The 21347-nt window shown below is 43.6% G+C and overlaps 1 protein-coding gene across 26 annotated transcripts in view; it reads right to left on the reverse strand.

The window, feature by feature from the left end:
* The window catches only part of KCNMA1 (potassium calcium-activated channel subfamily M alpha 1), a 746603-nt gene that overhangs the window by 121026 nt on the left and 604230 nt on the right, over positions 1 to 21347 (reverse strand). For 14 of the 26 annotated variants that reach the window (XM_027596063.1, XM_027596066.1, XM_027596064.1 and 11 more), the window contains 3 exons: positions 14624 to 14710; positions 8161 to 8237; positions 4383 to 4391 (listed from right to left, as the gene is read on the reverse strand). In XM_027596063.1, coding sequence (XP_027451864.1) covers positions 4383 to 4391; positions 8161 to 8237; positions 14624 to 14710 — 173 coding nt within the window. The remainder of the gene's footprint in view (positions 1 to 4382; positions 4392 to 8160; positions 8238 to 14623; positions 14711 to 21347) is intronic. The other 12 variants (XM_027596088.1, XM_027596077.1, XM_027596070.1 and 9 more) reach the window with 1 other exon arrangement.

Raw genomic sequence — 21347 nt, forward strand, 5'->3', positions numbered from 1 at the left:
GATTCTGTCAGAGGTAAGCCCATCATAATGGGTGATTTTAAACCTCGTACTTGATAAGGGCTTCAGGTGGAAACACAACTTCAACCCAGTGCCTCTCAGGAACTGTTTGCAACGGTTATTGCTGGCTGTTCTGGAGACCATGCATTGTTCTAAAATTTCATATTGTTAGCATGCAGGAACAGGCTGAAACTGGTAATCGAAGCAGCAAAGAACCATTTGCTATAAGAAGATTAAATGTTAATTATAAGCAGTCACATTCCAAAGCAGCATATGCATAAAAAAGCAAACATGCTATTACTAGTCATTCCTCCCCAGTCATCATTTTTACACTCACACCAAATACAAAATAGAAATCTCAAAAGACAAACAAGCACCACCACCACCACAAAAAAAAAAAAAAACCCAGCAAGAACGATCAGTGAGAGGCTCAAAGACAAGACAGAAACAGTTAAAAATGATTGAGCCCCATATGTTGACAAACCTTTGTGAATTACAATGTCTAGACCAAGGTGCCACGGGCTGGGAGGGTGGTTCTCTCGCTCTACTTCTGGAATAGTCCATTTTCATTGACACCCCCCCACCCCTTAGATGTCTTCACCTATACACTTCCTCGCCCAATCTCTTAACAGGTAAGCCCAGCTGACCTCCCTTCTGGTGGAGCGATTCATCAGGCTTCAAGGATGTGCGTCCCAGCTAGGAAGAAAGAGCCCTCCTCTGGGTCGTTAAATGGGTCATGAACAAGCGCTTTAACTAAAAACGTTTGCTAATTTGCCCACGTGGTGGGAGCTATTCCAGAGGATGTGGACACTGTGTGTAAACTTATACTCTCAAATTGTAAAATAAAATTATATCAAAATTAAGTCGTGGCTCTCCTGATTTAGAAAACACCATCCACCCCTCATCCCCTTCAACTCTCTCTGGCTTCCTAATCCTCCGGTTTTGTTTTAGCGAATCACGGATATTCAGAACCGCTGGCGTTTTATTTCCATTTCCCCGTGACTGTTTCCTTTTCTGGAGCTGATGTGGGTTATAAGGTTAATTTCAGATATCAGAGTGCCACTTAAAACTCCCAAGGTTAGGTTTCAAAGAGCAACTTTGGAAAAGTTTCAGTATTTATTTAAACCAGAAATAAGTTTCTTAATCTACTCCCTGGACACATAAAGTGCCCTCTCACCTTTGGTGTTTGCTGATTTTCTTTTTCAAATCGTCACCCAACGGTCTCTTCCCAAATCCCAAAGCCTCAGAAAAAAGGAATTTTCCCCAGGAGCTCAATGGTAATGGAAAGTAGATCTATGAGGACATCTAGTGGATCCGTGTGGAAGAGCAGCTAGTCAACCGACTACCTGAAAGATCTGGCCTTTCTCTGTAAGGGAGCAAGAAGGAACACTGTGTGCCTCCAAAAATTGGAAATCTGTGCAGTGTCATTTCAGTTCAGTGGTTCTTACAATTCACGGCGGATGTTTAGGGGCCAGTCGGGGTGAAGCGGCGAATTCTAGGAGTTGGTTCAAGAGTGGCGACTTGCAAACACGTTGGCTCTGCCACCGTGGCCAACAGAGTGGGACCAGTTCAGCAGCAGATGGCTGGGTCTCCTCAAAGCCGTGCTGCTGCTTCCTGAGGCAGGAAACAGACAAGAGTGTGTCTCCGGTAGGTGTGAAGACTGTAGCTACTTGTCATTCCGTCTTAGGGCTTTTGGAACTTTATGCTCAATTATTGGCCCCATAGGCCAGCTTAACTCAGGGAAAGCAGAAATATAAGCCTCTAGGGACTCCGTTTTCTCTTTGGCCCACGTCACAAGGTTCTTGTTCTTGGACCGGTGCCACCGATTCAAAGAGGTTATGTGGTTGCCAAGAATGAGACCCTGGGTCTCACCTTCCTCCAAAGAACTCAGGCTTAGCCCTTTTACAATTTGAGAAAAAGCTTTTATGTGCTTTCCTTCACCACAAGGGAATGGATATTCGTCCAATGTTTCCATTAGGACTTCCTAGTGCTATTTGTAGAGATAAAATGAAAGTATTTTCCTAATGCACATCATCAAAGCTATCTGTTTACTCTTAAGTGTTTAAAAATGGGGGATTTCTCAGACCTACTCTCGGACCACTTTTCCTATATTTTCAAGGGTTGTCTGATCACGAGAAAAGAAACCTGTACAGAAGTGGCTGATGTAGATGTGGCCGGGTTACTGCATTTTCCTTGTGTCAAAGTGACAATCAGCTGTCACACTCAGGATCTCTGCCGGTTAGCCCTTCTGAGCCAAGCCTGGAATGAAGAGGGAGTTGGACTCCATCCTGTGCTCAGCACCATCTGCCTCCTGCATCAGCAACCAAATTGCCAGCCAATTTCCAACTGCAGAATCTTAATTTCCAGGGTGGGTTGGGAGGGGCAGGAAAAGCAACGCAGGACTGAGAAGCTCAGGTGGAGTTTTCCAACGGCCAGAGAAAAAGTATTCTAGGTTCAAATGGAGCAAATTCAAAGGAAGACGAATGTGGACGAAGAAAATATCTGACTTTCAGTTCACAGATACTTTTTAGGTTGGAATGACATGTTTAAAATCAATCCCAGTGAAGGGAGGATGAATTCCAAGCCTGAACCCTGATGCTGCTCTTCACACGCTCAGCAGCAACTAAAATTAGAACTAGAAGCCTCCATGGAACGAAAAAGTCCACCGAGGTAGAGGGTTGAGACATGCGTTTGATGTGACCCTGGAAATCAGCGAGCATTCTTTCCAGTCCTGTAAATGAGGGATGATGTCTTCACTTAGCCAAATTCCTCCTATTAGCTTCTGCAGGGAGAAGAAAGATCTGCCAGGTGGTTTTCCAAGAACAGAAAGAGGGGAAAGGAAAAGCTAGTTAATGTCAGTGGGCCTAAGTACACAGAACAGAACTAGAGGATCCTGCCCTCCACACCACGCGGTGGCTGTGGAAGGCAGAGGCATTTGGCACCAGAGCTGTTTGGTGACTGACATCCCCTCTTCTGTCTGCTTCCGAAGGATCACGAGGTACAGAAGGCGCCTCTGCAGGTATGAGAGTGGCACATGCCCTCGAGCCAGCCTTGCCGGTGCTCTGCAAATAAAGGCAGCCACGGAGTCCATCTTGGCGGCATTGTGTGACGGACTCAAGACATCATTGATTTGTTTTGTTTGTACACTGAGCATTCTAGAGCCTCAAACTCTGAAGACTAGCCAGAACCAGATGACCCCCTTGCCTGGTGCAGAGGCAAGGAGATTCCGGAGGGCTGAGATATCTCCAGATGCCAGGACCACTGGACTGAACTGGTCTGCAGGCTGGGTCTCGTTTTCCATGGAGTCTCCCATGAGTCCGTGAGTAGAGACCTGACGACGCTCACTGCTGGTGGCATGGAAGGCAGCATTGCTCGGAGTGACACACAGAAACACTGGCCCTGAAATGGCCACATCTTGTTGGGTGAGAGGGGTCCTACTCTATGAGTAAGTTAGGGGCTCAGAGACTTAACATTTACTTGTTCGGACTTCTACATGGCTCACTAACGAAAAGGAACATTGTCCTTGAGCCATTTTTTCCACCTGAAACAAGTAAATGGATCTTCCAAGATGCCTGACTAACACCCACAGCAGAACTGGGTATGTCCCAGTGGGTACTGACTGAAAGGAGAACTTTATTTTAAAGCAAGGGAACTTCGTAGACTGTAGGAAATAATTACCACTGTGGTAATACTTGTCTCCAGTAAGGTGGCTTACGATACTTACAATCCCAAAGTTTGGTGTCCAGTTAATTCTCTAGCAAGCACTTCCTCGCATAGAGAGGTACGTATAATAAATACATCGCTCTCTCTATAAAATATCTCTATGCTTATATATAAAAATGTTCATTTTTACATATAAAGTACTGGTAGATATCATATATATATCACAACATAGGAATATATATGTAGCATATGTGTTTCCTTCAGGATAGGAATTCAGGCTCAGTAGCAGAGACCAGGTCTAATTTATCGAAGGCAAGCATGACAATGACCTCCAATTGATGAGGCATCTACAGCTATAGTGGTAATTACCTCAGCCTACTCAGTGTCCCCTAAAGGTCCCGAGACAAGGCCTTCAAGAGAAACACTGTGGTCAAGGTCTTATTTTCAAATGGAAAAATAAGACAGCGCCAGAAGCTGGCAAGAGGCTGGGGGATGGGAAGATGAACGGAGGGGGGTTCCCTGCTCTGGGGGGTCTCCAGCCCCAGGCTACTCTGCAGACCGTGTTGGATGAGGGAGTTGGGGCATGATGTCACTGCTACATGCAACATAAATACCAAAAGAAAAAAAGAAACTGAAACTGTACAGAAAATAAAAGAAGTATCTCTTCTAGAGAAAGACAGGGGGAACTGGACTCCGGGCTACTGGGAACCCGTTTTACTCACAATATATCACTACCAGTGTGCAGTTAAAATAGAGTAGGGGCCGTATTCCAAGGCAGCAAAGAGAAAAAAAATAAATCAAAAATATGTCAATGATTAGAAGTTCAAGAAAATTCCTTCAAACACATCAATTCAGACATGACTTGTCCCCTGGGAGTCCACCCTTTGGCAAACTTATACAGGCTGGGGGAAAAAATGTAAATCATTAGACCAGGTTTGTTATACAGAAGAAAAAAATGGGTAAATAGTAGATTCTGAGAGCTTGCTCCTTGGCCAGACAGCTGAATTTGACTCTCTTCCTTGATGGAATGCTATGAAGAAATGGAAAGAAATGCAAAAGTTAAACTATACTACCACAGGATTTCCAGAAATGGAATGTCCACACTGGGTATTTCTCCAGATAGTATGGCATGAAATGTTCAAGGTGAATGGGGAGGTGGGGGTGGGGCTGGAACGGGAAGAGCTAGGTTGGGAGGGGAGGGTTAGGAAGCTGTGGGTAAAGACCAATGACTGTCATCAGCTCTGCCCTCATGGAGGTGTATCATTCTAGGGTGAATTATTAATACCTGGTCTAATACATTTGGACCAATGACTGTGTGGATGAGCTGCCCACTCCAACTTAGGGCACCGGGCAATGTGCCCTCAAAGGCACAGGAACCCCCGCAATTCATTATTCACAGTTCTAGCTCCTTCTAATCAAAGTTTCTTTGCAACCAAAACCCATCATCCCCAATTTCCTGACTTGCCTGGTATGCATGGGGAGGTTCATGTTTAATAATTCACTTTATTCTGACCACCCCTTACACATACACATCTGCATCCTGCCCTCTGTAACACAGGCTGCTATGGCCTTTTAATTAGGAAGAACAATATTTGGACAATTTTGATTGTTATCAAACATTAACCTCACAGCCAGAGGCTTCCTTGAGATGAGAAGCCCAAGAGGGAAGGGGGTACAGAGAGACAGGGGCAAGACCCCTGTCACGCTGGCTCAGCTTTGGGATTCCACGGCAATCCATGCCACGCATGGTGAGAGACCACACACTTCACTAGCTGAACCAGCTTTAAGGGGAACAAAGAGAATAAAATTATTTCAAACAATTATGTGCCTCTCCCTCCAGGATGAAGTTAAAGTCAACTGCTGTTTGCTTGCCTGGAACCAGGGTGGAAAAATACCCTAGAGGCCAAATCCTCATTTCTAGGAACCTAAAAGCTTTCTGCTGAGTTCCACTGCAGTGCCTACGAGGAACATCCCAGTATGAGAGCAGGGGTCAGATACACTTTCTCTCTCTCATTCTGCCTTCTACCCTTGCCTTCCTAGAGTCTGTTCTCTGTCCAGTCATCACGGAGGTCATCTAATACAGGAATTGAGGATGTTATGTCCTTGCTCAAATCCCCTAATAGCTGTATCAATTATAGGACTAAAACCCAGGTTTCTCATCATGGCCTCTGCCTTCCTCTATGACCTCATTTCATTCCACTCTTTCCCCAGTCCCACCAGCCCCTCTGGACTTCCTTCCTTCCTTCCATCCAACACTTCAAACTTATTCCTGCCTCTTGACCTTTGCCCTTGCTCTTCTACCAGCCTGGACAAAGTCTCAGTTTCAATGTCACCTTCCAAGGGAGGCCTTCCAGACCTTTCTGCCTAAAGCAGCATCCTGACAAGTTCCCCATACCCGCAGGCAGTCTCCTCTCTCTTCATGGCATTTGAATCTATCTGCATTTAATAGTTTCTATGATCATTGTTTGTCTCCATTCACTAAAGTGAAGACTTCGGAAGAACAGCAAGGTTATCTTGTTCACCCCTCCATCCCTGGCACCAAGAATCCACCTGGCACAAAGAAAGTACTCAGAAATATGTGGATGGCTAATCAATAAGTGAATTTCTGTGGTACTCCATGGGACCAGGTTCTTTGGCAGATATTGGGTCATGGATAATTGGTCTCGACACTCTCCTGCATTTCCCACCCCCCTTCATTACGAGAGTTTCCTTACAAAGGAGTTGACCCTTTTGTATCTGTTACTCTCGTTTACTTCCACCTTGGGATACTATGCTCCTCTGATGGATATGATCTGGCGGGTGCCTCGTTATCCGAGCTATTTCCGTGTTCACAGCCAACTAAGCAGTGCTGGGGTAGACGGCCTCGTAAGGAGGGCCTTTTGTGTCAATGAGTCCAGGAGATTGGAAGTGGCTTTGTTCTGGGCCTTACACCCCCTTAGATGCTCCCCTGAGGTTGTCAGAATCAGAGAATTCTTAGACCTCAAGAGCTTAGCATCTCTTTGACTGAAAGCTCAAAAAATACTCATCTTAGTAAGGTGTCAGAGCTGGGGGAAACGGGGACATGTGTGTTGAGTCAGTGGAGAAAGCATAACAATGGGCCTAAGCTGCCCCAAACCTGGGAACCAGCTGCCGAGGATTTCTACAGAAACTGCTCTGGACCAAGAGTGCTCCCATGGGTATTTGCCTAAGAGATCGAGTGTCTTTGTGCTCCAGCAGAGTGATATTTATATCTTACTGGTTTTACATAACTGTGTCCCCCTTTAGGAATGCAGTGAAAAAAGGCCTTGCTTTGGTTGGCATATCCCAGGAATAGTGCTCTTCTATCTGGTTTCTGCTTTTTATAGGACGATCTTTCATAACTATGTTTCTACTCTTCAGAACCAAGATCATTGCCTTGCCCTTCTCTCTTGCAAAAATGACTAGAGCACTGAGAGCACAACATGGAAAGGCCTTTGGGTGAGCCTGAACCCTTGTCTGTTAGGTCTGTGTGACTCTTAGCAATCTCATCTTCCCACTAAACTTGGAGCCTTGGTTTCCTCTTTTTGTAAAATGGAATTAATAACATCCCCTGACAATTACCCAGGGTTACGGTGAGGATCAAACAAAATAATGATCATGAATAAGGAGCTCTGAAAATACTAAATCGCCATAGGAAGGAAGGCATCATTGTTATTGTTTTCTTTGAAGGTCATGAACAACTTCTATTAGGCAATGCAACATAATTACTCCAAGTGGCATGGCCTCCTCGAGGCACGCCCACTTTAAGTCCTGGTTTCTCGGGAGCTCATGATCCAAAGTTCCTGACTTACCAAATCTTTCTCAAGAGGTCCCATTAGCAAGCTGCTTTGGAAGAGATTTGAGACAGGATATGCCAGAAGCTACTGAGCCTGATCTAGTCTATCCCAAGGAGCAAAGGTGTTTGAGGTTGGTTATTGGAGCAATGGCAAATAAAACTGATTGGTGATGGCCACGTTCTCTTCCTGGGCCAGTCTGAGGGTACTACAAGGGAAAGCTCTGGATCTTGGTATCAAACCTTACAGCAGTCCCAAATGGAAAGAGAGTCAGCGCCCGTTTGGGAGACAGCGCCCTCGGACTCAGTTTCCCTTTCAGCCCTAGTACAGCCATCTTCACACTTGGCGGTCCCGTATCCACCGGAAATCACTTTGCAAAAATACTCCCTCCTCCGTGGTCTTAGCTGTCTTCCTTCTCATGCACCGTACTGACTACTTTCAAGTGGACACAACCACCTTGGCATCCCTTCCGGGTCTGGAGGTGGGGATTAGGCACTAGGTTCATCCAAAGGTGCTGATGGTGGGGATTTTTCATCCTCTACTCTAATAAAGCAAGGACAGGCATTTTTTCATGTCTCTTTAAACTGCTGGGTGAAACAAACATAGTCAAGAAACCTCTTGATGTTTAGTGTTTCTTTAATAGGAAAAGGAGAAGGGAAACGAATTTGGGGAAAGGAAAGGGGGGGAGGGGGAAAGAAACACTACTTACGCCGTTTGCAGCCGCATTTTTTTATTCTTTTGGGATCTGTGATGTCATCATGACAGGCCTTGCAGTAAAAAAATGCCCTGGAGAAAGAGAATGGAAAAACTGACACATTTCATAATCCACCCGAATGAAACAAGCACCACATTTCCTCCACCGTGGTGCCAAATTAATGAAACATGCCAACACTAATTTCCTTTCATCTTTTGAAAGGTTTAGACATTTACAGACGGGAATGTTTGTTGCAAGACCTTTTATTTCAAACCTAGGATTCTGCAATTTGAGTTTATGCTTCTTTTAATACACTTTCCTTTGAAGAGGAACTGGGGGAATGGCTGCTGATGGGACACCCTGGGTCTGCTGGCTCATCTTTCATTTTTGAGCATGGCATTCATTGCTGCTCATCAGAACACACTGGCAACCAGTCCTGGGCCCTTGGTGGGGAAGTTGAATCCATCTCCGAAACGCTTGCCGTCTGGTCAGATATTTGTCGAAGGGGCCCCAAGGATAAAATCCCACCGTCAAATAAAAACATTAGCCTTGTCACTCAGAAAGCCCATTTCTTTTCAAAATGAGAGAGGTTAAGGAGGAAGGTGGACAGGGAAAGACAAAAGTGGTGGGTCAAAGGGGTCCTCTGTCAAATTTCTTCTGGCATCTCATAGCATAGCCCATAGTTGCTCCCAAACTAGAAGGACCAACTCCCATACTCTCCAGCCTCGAGATCATGTAATAAATGGAGGTTTTCTTCTCATGGTAAAGGCACAGCTCAGCTGAGCACTGCAACGGGGGTGGGTAGAGGGCACTCTAGGGTTGGGCACCCAGTGGAAACAACCAATAAGAAAATCCCCTCGACTGACCTTAAGTGTCAAGCTGTGATTACCAAGCACATTGGCTGTGTCAAAGATACTCTGGATGAGACAAAACAAGATCATTCAAGCACAGAATGCATAGGACCTAGAAGAACAGCATTGGAGGCCTATATCCTTTCAGCACAGGAGATTACTGGGATAAAATTCCCTGGAACAACCTTACAAGCTCTGGATATGGGGACTAACAAAATCCTTGGCTTCACCACTCCCAACATGAAATTGAATGTCAGGGATAAACGTGGTCTTCCCTTGACCAAGACTACAAAGAAAGAAACATAATTCTTGACCATTCTATTCCTAGATTCCTTTTTATGTTTTCACGGGACTTGCACATGTGATTGGTGCCAGTTGGAAACCAATGTTAAGACTTTGGGATCTGGAAGAGATCTTGGAGGTCCCCAGGACTTAGTGCCCTTATCTGCAAATTGAGGAGGTTGTCAACAACCTGCCAAAAGTCATCCTGTGCTGGGCTTGGCTGGGACTTCTAAATCCAAGCCCAATGCTCTTTGTGCCCTAACAGCACATTCACTATTTCTTTAAATGCCAGTGTTCATCCATCTTGAAGAAAGAGGAAGGAAGGAAGGAAGGAAGGAAGGAAGGAAGGAAGGAAGGAAGGAAGGAAGGAAGGAAGGAAGAAAGAAGGAAAGAAAGAAAGAAAGGAAGGAAGGAAGGAAGGAAGGAAGGAAGGAAGGAAGGAAGGAAGGAAGGAAGGAAGAAAGGTAGCTGATTGTTTGCCCTGAGTGGCAATGTGGCTAAGAAAGGGGAAGGACAGGAATGGAGGAAGCCATTTTGTTTCCACTTCCTTTGGCCATTTTCTCCCCCACCTGATGCTCCTACACATAATAATAATGACAACAATAACAGGGAACATTTATAGAGCACAGACTATAGGCCAGGTGCTATTCTAAGCACTTTATAAGTATTAATGAATTTGATCCTCAACCCTTTGAAGGAGTAATGATTATTATCTCTGTTTTACAGATAAGGAAACTGAAGCACAGGGTCATGCAGAGCCAGGATTCAAGTCCACACAGCCTATTCCCAGAGCTCAAGGTCTTAAAGAAATCTCTAATAAAGAGATGATGGAACAGTGATGAGTCTGAGTAGACTGTTGAGAAGATCAAGTGGATTACTTCATGAATTAAAGCTAGATTCTTAAAATAAAGGTAAAGATAGTGAGTGAGATGGGGCCAGGGAGCGGGGGTGGGGGTGGGGTCTCTGGTCTTCAGTCCTGGAGACACATTTCCCACCCAGAGGGAGCACAGTATCTAAGTTTTGCCAGCTGAGTTTTGCCAAGTGGCACTTCTTTGCAAGCATCATGTTCTTCCCCACCCATCTCTGCCTCTCTCATGCTCACCTGGCAAAGCCCCCACCTTACCGCACACCTGCACCTGAGCAGCTGAGCTCAGTAAAGGAAACACAACTGTGCTGACTGATCTCACTTCAAATCCATGGCCATGGATTCCAGAGGACTTTTCACACCCCTCAGGCCTACTGCATATCCCCTCCTTCCACCTCAACCCTCTCTGCTCTTCTCCCCACTTCCTCTCCTGTTCACCCCACCCCTTCACCAAGTGGCCCTCGGCTGGTGAACTTGACACATGCATCACCAAGAAGACCAGATCCATACCCCGGAAAGCCGGTCTTTCCGGTCAAAGAGACAAAGGGTCTCTTTGTCCTCTGGTTTCCTGTTGTGTTCGGCCAATCAGAGGAGCCAGCAGGAGACTGGAGGATGGGAAAGGAGAGTTCCTCCCTGCTGGGTCATGAATTGGTGGTGGCCCCCTCTGCACACTACAGAGCACCCAGCTCCTGCCAGGCAGCCTTTCCTATACTACAACCTCTCTCTCCAGGTTCTGATAGCTCTCCTTCCCCTTGACTCTGTAGATTCAGGGCTGAGAATGGCTCCCCTCTGTTTCTAGCTCTGGGGTGCTTTGCCATCCCTTGTTGGTTTTCCTTAACTCTCTGCCCACAACCTTATATGGTCCCTTCATAAAACTCTCCTCTCTTTTCTCACTTAGGTGTGTCATCTGTTTCTGGCCAGGATCCTCCCTGATACAGCACCCAAACTGACACCTCCAGCTCCCATCTTTCCCCCCAGACTCCAGAATCTTAGATCTAACTGCCTTTATGACTTCTCTATGTGCATGTTTTGTACATATCTCCTACTTAACATAGCCAAATAGAATTCTTAATTTCCTACACCCCAAACTTGTTCTTCTTCCAGCTTTCCCCATCTCAGTAAGGTGGGGAGCCAACAACCACCCAATTACATAAGCTCCAAATCTAGGCTCCATTCTTGATTCCTTCTCCCCCACCAACTTCTTATATGCAGTCCACCAGTGGGCCCTATAAACTCTCTAGTAAAATATATTCTGAATCAGTCTCCTTTGTCTGCACCTCCACTCACCAGCCTAGCCTACGTTATTCTCCCTCACCTACACTATGCAGTCTCCCTGTCTCTGGGCCCCCTCTCCTGTGGCACTACATCTCATTCTTTATAATGGAAGGGAAAGACCTTTCAATAATGTAAATCAGACTACATCAACCCCAGCTTAAAACCATCAATGACTCCATTTTATAACAACCCAACCCTTGTATCAAGGCCTATGAGAGCCAGCCCTGCCTTTCTCTCTTACCTCATCTCCCCACACTACTCTGTCAGACACACTTTCCTTCCCTTGGCTCCCTGCACACAACACTGTCCCCACCTGTCTCCTCTTCCCTTCCAATCTTTGTATGACAGACTCTTTCCCGTCACCTCCATCTGTGCTCAAATGTGGCTCCCCTTCAGAGCAGCCCTCACAATCTAAATCAGTGCCCCAGTTGCATTAATTCTTTGATTAATGTACCATAAATAAACAAAACTGCAATTCTCTCCTCCCTAGAACATGAGCCCCTGAGAGCCAGGACTTCGTTGTTCACCACTGCTTCCCTGGCACCTGGTATGGAGTGTTCTATAAAGTGAGTGACCTGCAGACATTTGATGGATGAATGAGTGTGAGAATGCTGCCCAGGAATGCTAGATCTGCCAAGTTTTTCAAGAGAAACCAGGAACAGGAATTTTTAAATAAAAGTTGATGATGTCTTCCTCTTGGCAACTCATTTATTTGTTAAAATTGTGAATCAAACAAATTCTGTCTGCAAGCCAAACTGAGTCAATGGGGTACCATTTTGTGATTCCTACATCAAAAACTATGGGCCAAGGTCATTTGAAAAGGAAAATATTTGGTGGCAAGGAATAGGGGACAAATGATCGAATGTTCATCCCAAAGTGACCTTTCTAAGACTGGAATGGATGGTTTCACTCCTCTTTTCCTAAAACACTGCATCTGAAAGTTTCTGTGAGCTAAAATCCATTAACTTCTTTGGTTGCTTGTTTGTAGGAGAGGGTACAAACTCAATCCTGGATCATCATAATCAACTTTTCCATTTTTACAAAACTTGTTTAGTTTCATTCAAATCTCCAAGGCCTTTTCTGTGGTTTTCTGCAGTCTTCATCTATTTGAAATCCCCTAACTGACAGCATTTGCTCAGACACATCACACACTATGGAAAATTACAGGCTTGTGTTGTAGCTGATTGTGTCAGCATGTATTTGTGAATACCATAAAGCACTGAAATGAGACATATTGCACTCCCTAATACAGGAGGTAATTTGTTTTTTGGACTGCCTGGTATTTGTGACATTCATTAGCGAGAGATGCAATAGGAAATAGAATTACACAAATGGGAGCTTCGTGTTATATTTGCTATCTGGGAGGTACACGTGATCTACAGCACTGCTGTGCTCCCCAGCACGCCCCCCTCCCCCACCCCCATACATGGTGTTGAGATGCTGCTTGTGTGTCTCGCAGTCTGTATGTGAGCATAACCTTCTATTCCAGGGGACCTGGGGGGGGGGCCTCAGTCCCATTCACCCCCACTTTCTGCTCAGGTGAACCCAGTTCTCAAGGTACTACTGAAGAAAAGTCAGGATCCATGAACTGGATTAGAAGGTTTTCCTGTCCCCATCTGAATAATGGCAGTTCTTTCCCAATTTGTAGAAGTAAATTTAAGCCATTAGCTCAGTTTAAAGAATTTTTCTTTTTTGTTGTTTTTTTCTTTTTGTTTTTCTGTGTTTTTTTGCTTCTCCACCAACTTTTTTCCCCCCTAAAAGCTTTTATAACTAGTATGGCTAGTTTGCAGAAGTGGATGAAGAGGAAAAAAGTAATAGGCATCAGCCGTCAAATATCCTAGTTCTGTGCTCAGCTCATCAGGCTCACCTCTTGGCAAAAATTAAGAAGGTAAGCCCTGGCACTGGACTTCCTGGTTTTGGATCCTGGCTTTACTACTCCTTAGCAGTGGGGCTTTGGGCAAATTAGTTCACCAATCTGCACCTCAGCCTCCTCATGTGGAAAATGAAAATAGTAAGGCTACCTATCTCCCAGGGTTGTTGAGAGGATGGCGTGAGTTCATGGCACCTGGTACTTAGAGCAGGGCTGGCACCTATTAAATTCTACATAAGAATTTGCTAGTATTATTAAATTTGGTAGAAAATGTGGGTTTGGGAAAAAGGAAAGACCATTTCCAATTCGGGCTGTGCCACTTGCTTATGTGCTGTCTAACCTCGGACAAATCATTTATCTCAACCTTACAGATGAGGAAACCAAAGCCCCAAGGGTTTTAGAAGACTCACCTTATGAGGTTATTCTGGGGACTGGCAATAATGAACATAGAACCCTTAGCACAGGCCTGGCCTTGAGTGGGAACTCATTACATGAAAACAATAGGCTTCCAAAAATAATTATAGGCCTTTCACAATTAATCATTTATTTGAAATATTCTAAGTAACATCATTGTTAAAGTGAGTGACCTGTCGGACTGCTGGAGCCACATTTTCTGCTAATAAGTTTTTCAGAGTTCATAGGATAGACTCAAATATAACAATATTCTATGGCGTTCTCCAAAGAGCCCTGTGATTCCTAGGCTGCTTAAACAGGTTTAAGGATACTAATAAAAGTGTCATAAAACATTGAGGTCAATGAAATCCTGGGCTGTACCTACAGAGGCTTAAGAATTGAATCTGACAACTTCAACTACTTACCTAGAAGGCCACAAATAGAAATATAGCTAACTGAATATTTCATCTGAAATTAATCCAAACCTTTTGAGATTCCATTTGGAACTTAGATTAGAAAGCTGATAATACTCGAGTAAATTTGCCTGGATATTGGGTCAAAAGTACTAGACAAGGAACCAGTTGTCCTGTGTTATGTTGTTCTCAGTCATCAAGAATCAGGATGACCCTGAACAATTGCTTCAGTTCTCTGGAACTCAGTTTCCTCCCTTGGAAAATGAAGGAGCAGTTAACTAGGCCCTCCTAGTTCTAAAATATTATTACTCTAATTCAAAGATGTGGAATCAACTATGTGAAGAGGAGTTCATGGAAGCATTTGAAAGCATAGTCTCTTTTTCCCAAGACTTGGCATCATTGATACCCATGGACATGTTAAGAAGTTTTGGGGTTAGGGCTCTATACATATTGAAAGCATGCCCATTATGGTGGGTCATCTTGACTATGGCTGTGCCAGAAAGGAAGGCAGATAAATATGAACTCTTACCTTTTAACTTCTTTGGCATCACTTGCGATGAAAAATCCTAAAGTACCTTCTTGGATCTTAAGATGGTTTCCAGGATTAATTAATATACTGCTCAGTGAACAAAAACAAACAAAGAAGGCACATTTGTGAGGTCATGTTCTGAATAAAACCTTGAAGGCTACACTGTACTGTTAATTTTATAGGGGGCCCACTAGTCTAATGCTTTTCCCAAAGATGTTGTGTAGAGCTTGATGTCCACAGTCCCAGACATTTAAGCGGATAAGGCCATCATAAAGCTCTGCTGCTCAGTTCCCAGGTTGGCATACTCCCAGTTGCAGAAGTCAAAGCACATCTAGGTTTCAGGGCCAGGGGTATATAATGGGGTAGCCATCATGGGCTTCTGATATGATATGTAGCCCTTTGGAAACTTCTGTTAATGGTCAACATCGAATGTGATTGGTCTAATAAAGCTACTGCTATAACAATTTTCTGTTAGATGACAGAGCATTAATGGGACCCCTATATGCATCCAGAAACATACACATATACATGTATTACTGCAGGGAATGGTACACGACACCTGTAACTAATGCAGAAACAAATATCACATCTGCATGACGTTGGTAAAGACATGTAAGTGGACTCCGTGTGCAGCCTATGTAGAACAAATTGGACCTACCCAAACAGTGAAAGAGAAAAATGCCAGCAGTTGGAAATGATTCCAGTCTGCTTTTACCAAAATGCATGGGAGTGTTTGAATGAAGTGTGTGTCTGGTACATCCTGATTGGGGCAAACTGTAATTATAAAACAAATGCAAATAATCCCTAAAAACAAACAAACAAACAAAAACCTTCCCCTTGCAGGGAAGTATGGACCCAAATATACACCGTCCTATTTCAAAGTGTTATAAATAGATTAGCTGACCAAGTTGTGCTTGGACTGACAAAAGAGATACATGTATCCTAATCTAATAAATGGGTGAAACAAACAAGTTTAATTTTCTGCAGATCAAGAACAGAATGCAGGAATGTATTATAAAGAGACTGAGAGGTTTTGGGCTTAATGGACAGGGAATTTGGGTACTGTGAGTGCAGGAATAGATACAACAAAGCTATTCTCTGATCTGAAAAGCCGACTTCAAGGTAATAGATGTTTGGAATCAGGCTAAAGGAAGTCCTCAACTGTCTAAGACAATCAAAATGGAGGATGGTAATTAACATGTAATTTTTTACTGCTGGCAAAACCGCTCCAGGAAAGTGCTGCGGCCAACAGAGTCATGCATCTGCAGCAATACAGGAAGAACCCAGGTGAGCTTTTGTTCTGCCGGGAGGACTCAGAGTGGAGCATCATGGCAAAATAATTGTTTGTGGTCGCAAGAACATCCACTATTACCCATAACGAGACCTGACAGAAGGAAACCAATCCTGTGTCATCACTGTTATTAACACTAAATAATAGGCAGGGACCACGATGATTGGTCTGTTCTGCCCTGGAACCACAGGCTACAATGAGATTCTTCACAAATCAGGAAGCAGCAGACCACACCAATAGCAACAGCCTGCAACAGGCACCGGCACTGGGCAGGCACCTCCTAATTACCCCCCTGACAATTCTTTACATTGGTTTAACAGCCTTCTGACTTCTCACGATCATGAGGGGAAAGGGTCAGAGCTTAGACAGCTTAGATGGACTCCTTTTTCAAAGCCAATTAAATGTGATGTCGTAGAAAGGCAGAATGCTGGATTTTGCACTTTCTTACCCCCTTTGCTGTAAGGCAGTACTTGTATGCCCTGGCTCTGCGATCAGAAATTGCACCCAAATTCCAGCATCACCATTTAGTAGCTCTCTGGCTTTTGGGCAAATTACTAAATCTTCCTCAAACTCAATATCCTCATCTACAATGAGGATGATAATCATAGTCTTTCTTCAGAGCGTTAAGCAAGATGATGCACCGAAGGCTCAATGCATATTGGTTATTGTTACTCTTATTATTTATTACTGCAAGAAAAAAAAAAGCCAAAAGCGTATTTTGTTTTCAATGGAATTATCAGATTTTCTTTAGCTGGCCCCATGGAATGGAACACAGGGCTCCTTATCAAAATATCCTGTTCAAAATGAGATGAAGTTACAGGGTAAAGAACTGTATATTCCAGAATGGTATACAAGGACATACATGAAAAATTCTGGATAGGTTTGGTGTCTAAAGAAGCTAATTCCTGAAAGCTGGAAAAATCTACATTTTGATATGTATTTATATAAGAGTGTAAAAAAAAGCTTCTGAGTTAAAAAAAATCCTATCATGATTTCAACGATGCAATTCAAAAGGGGAAATTTGACACTCATCAATGTCTTGGTGACATATATGTGCAAAACAAGCCTTGCACAGAATCCTTTTTTACATTATGTGCTTCATTAATTGCACTCCAGTGATCAAGCCCACTGTGTCACGGGAGGACGACAGTGATAGCAAGCTTCCTATCAATGAGAAGTTTCTTTTCATTTCCTCTGTTCTTTATCAACAGTGAACAAGAATTGGCTTATACAATGAGAATTGGGATTGTCATTCCAGAGACTGCAGGTTGAGATCATTTATTACAGCCTGCAAGCCTGCTTTAGTCAAGGTAGTGTGGTGGCGAGGAAAGATCTGGGGCACTGATGGAAGGCAGATTTGTGTTCAAATCTGGTTAAGCGCTGGTTAAGCGAGCAGGTGTACGTGTCAGGCCTAGGAGTTCAGACCCTGGCCTGGGGCAAGTGGATGCCACTCAGCCTCATTCTCCTCCTCCGTGAAATGGAGTGAATAATCTCTAGCTTACGGTGTTACTAAGAGAATTAAAGTACACGCCATGTGCTGAGTGACTGCCACATAGTAGGTCCTTAATGCATGCTCACTATTAATAGTAAGCATGGTTATTAAAACAACTAAATGAGAAGCAAACAATGTCTCACGTGGCCTCAGCTCCCCATTTTGTCCTTGGTGCTAATAAATTACCAGGAGTCCCCCTATTGGCATTTGAAAGACCTTTTTACTGATTGCAGTATCCAAAACATTACATCCCTCTATAACATCTGGAGATGGGCTAATTTGGACTGGCTTTTGCCTGCAGAGTGGAGTGTCTATCTGTTCCTCAAACCTTATGCACTTCCAAGGACATCACTGCCCGTGTGATTCCACAGTGCCTTCTGGTTCTCTTTTGGAGAGGGCTTAATGAGGGGTAGGAAGCTTTAAATCATCTCTTTACATGATGTGTGAGGCTGTAGGCTCACATTAGCAGCTATCCAGATCAGGTGAAGGCAGCCTTCTGGGTGGGAATTGAAAGAACCCGCCTAGATCTTGAGAACAATGAAGGAAAGAAATCTAGATACATAAGAATCTTCACTGTGCTGGATTCCACTCATATATTTAAGGGTTTGGTTAGAGAAACATGTGCCCCTGATTCCAGAGCCCACTGCATATAATTCCCTATGTAAGGGTACAAGGTTTCAAAGACTGGGGAAATGTGTTACTCTCTCCAATACTGTAGACATTAAGTCTTCTATCCACACTCCAAAGCTAGAAAATTTAAATAAAATGTTAATCCTCCTCTTTTTGAAAATATAAAAAACATAAGGATCCTAGACAGAAGTAATTTTTTTCCCAGCAAAGTGCCTACTACCCTCAGAGTGGGTTATTGACCTCCTACTGGGAATATGTAAATCTTTTCAAAGGTCTTTGATCTCTTAAAAGAATATCCAACATTGTTTGTTTTGCGCTTATGACTGCCAGAAGTCTCCCTCCCTGGGCATCACATTAAATCAGTCCTTGGTTCCAATTTTGTCTAATTCACTAGCTTATCAGAGAGATAAACTTCCAAGATGTGTCATGTGAAGAATCGAGAAAATCTCTAAGAAAAAGTCCATATATCAATTAGCAGAATTCCAATAGAGACATCTTGGCAGAGATGGACTTTCCCTCATCTCAAGGAACATGTAAATTACCCTCTTTCTTCTATGACCTTGCTAATTTCAACAGAAAACATTCAGTGGCAGCTGGAGGCAAAGGGCTTATGTAGCTCCTTCCCAGAGGATTCTTGCTCTCTCTTTTTCTTTGGCTCTCAGACTACTTTTGTATCTAGACTGATTCTTTGGCTTTTTGCCCACTATAAGGAAACACATATTTTCTGTGGGGAATGCATAGTTGAAAAAGAGGAATGAAAAGCATGATCATATTTTTTTTATTTTTGTAAATAAGTTTCTCATAGTAGCCAGCTTAGAGCCCTGTATGCAATAGGCACTTTTCAACTACTTGTGGAATGAATGAAAAATATAAATCACTGGTCTCAGCTCCAAAAGTGTTCCTTTCCCTCTTCAGTAAGGAGCAAGGTAGTCACAACTGTTCTTTTGAAAACTGAGTAGCAATTCTTACCAGTCAGGACTACTAAAGGAGCCACCACACCTTTTCTAGGGGGTTGGCAAATGAGCTAACAATCTCCCAGATGCACTAAGTACAAAAATGTAAATATACAAATACATAAGCAGCTAGCCACTTGCAGAGTAGGAGCAATTGATTTCAATATTGAAAGCATCACTCACTTAGAGTTGAAATAGGTTTCCAAACTAAAATACCAGAACATAGAACTCGCTAGCAGGGCTCAGTTCAACAGAGAAATGTCCCTGTCAGGTTCCTCCGGGAGGGGAGGTCCAGGCCTCAAGCTACAATGCATTTAATTGTGTATGTCTTGCTGAACTTTATTCAAGTTGGAGATTTGGGGCTTGATGGGGCAAAATGATTTATTCCTTTTCTCAACCACTTATGCATAACAACTAGGAAACACCTACTTATTCCTTCTTCGATCATCATAAATTTTACTTGTTTGCTGTTTTTGGAGACAACCAATGATGAATAGTTCAACTGAATCATATTTTTTAAAGGAATCCTTTACCCATTATGGGTAAATATGACGGGTGTGTATTTCTCCTCCCCCCCACTCCATTTTTGGTAGGTGTAATGTACCATTCCCTGAACCATTACAAAATTATCAGTCACATGAGAATAGAGTTTGTACTTGATAACATGATAATTATATCTGTGTCTAGCAAGCTAATGGGACTTCATTAACTAGAGCAAGGGAATAAGAACCACCTAAGACTTCAGTTCATGCCATGCCCAGATGAATCACGCCACTGGGGAGTGGCCTCTTTGACCACCCATGGTCATACATGATTGCTATTGGGTGGGACTTTGAGCCAATTGTCTCCCCTCTCAGGAGCACAACCGCCCTGCGGTTTATGGGCTGTGTGAGGGCACAGCCTACAGAAACCCCAAATCTCAAATCTAATTGCCTTTCTGGAACTTTTCAATTTTTTCTGGGCTTTCAAATATATGCTGCTGGAGTCCCACACAACTAGACACACACACTTTTACTTAGAGAATATATGTAGGAGACACAGTGTGTATTCCATGCTTCAATATACTTGAAGCCAGTTCGCTCACACAGAGACAGCATAGTAAAGATTGCTCCCAGTTGGTCAGACTCAAATGCCGGCCACTGCGGTCCGCCAATGATATGGGCAAGGAATTGTTTTACCCGAACCCATCACAATGAGTTTAGAACTGGCATTTAAAAATACATTTGACACATAAAGAAAACGGTAGCCATAGGGGATGGGGAAGAGATGGCTCATTTGGGAAGGACAATGGCGGCTATTTGGCTCTGGGAGCAAGCCATGTCACTTTGTGGTACGCTTTATGACAAGTCATGCTACATCACAACATGCCTCCATCACAAGATAAAAAGACTCAAAGGCCAAAAGCCAACAGCAGAGGTGCAACCACTGTGGACCTTCGAAGATGCAAAGTGTTGCAGTAACTTCTCGCAGTTGGATCATATCAATAATTCCAAACTGACAGGAAGCCACCTCTTTTGTCACACATCTAGTCCAAAAATCACAGAAGAAATTGGACTTTGGAAAGAGTTCCAGACAAATACCCCCACCACACACAAACACACACACACACACACACACACACACACACACGCACGCACACACACAGTTACAAACACGAACACGTGACAGTGATTCCAACCACGGAGAGAAACAACTCTTGAGAAGATGAACACAAGGGCATCTCAATAGTATGTTTTCAACAGTATTGTTTTAGAGAACACATTATTGAAAAACTACACTGGAAATATTAACCAAAAAAGTTAAAAGAAAATGCTATCGATGAGGATTTGGTCATGCTTCATGCAACAGATATCAGAGCAAAACAGGGTGATGTCACATGGTGAAAGCGGAGAAACTTCACATTAAGAAATGTGCCCAAACACAATCGGGAAAAAAATAAAGCCATGAGTTCATCTCAATAAACAGTACTCATTCACTAAACCAAATGTGATAATCGGGCACTTTGGTAGCAGTGTTCTAAGTCTGTACCGAGTACTGCCCAAGAAATAAAATATGCAAAATGTTATCAACAAAGTAAGTGTAAGGAAAAAAAAAAGTTGAGTGTTAGTTGAGCTTGGTCTCTGTTTTGTGGATAAAAGGACACAAATCCTGCTCTACAAACAGGAAACCGGACATGGGGAGGGGAGGAAGTCACTGGGAATGTGGATGTGGTATGCAGACAGACGGCACCACGGAGCCTGGTGGACACCGAGACACATCAGCACAAGACAGAAACAGACACCAGGGGCTGGAGAGGAGCATCCTCCTTCCCAACATTGATGGCTCTGGTTCCCATCATCGGTGCCATGACTGAACACA

Source organism: Zalophus californianus, chromosome 15 (assembly GCF_009762305.2).
Source record: "Zalophus californianus isolate mZalCal1 chromosome 15, mZalCal1.pri.v2, whole genome shotgun sequence".
NCBI classification, from domain to species: Eukaryota; Metazoa; Chordata; class Mammalia; order Carnivora; family Otariidae; genus Zalophus; species Zalophus californianus.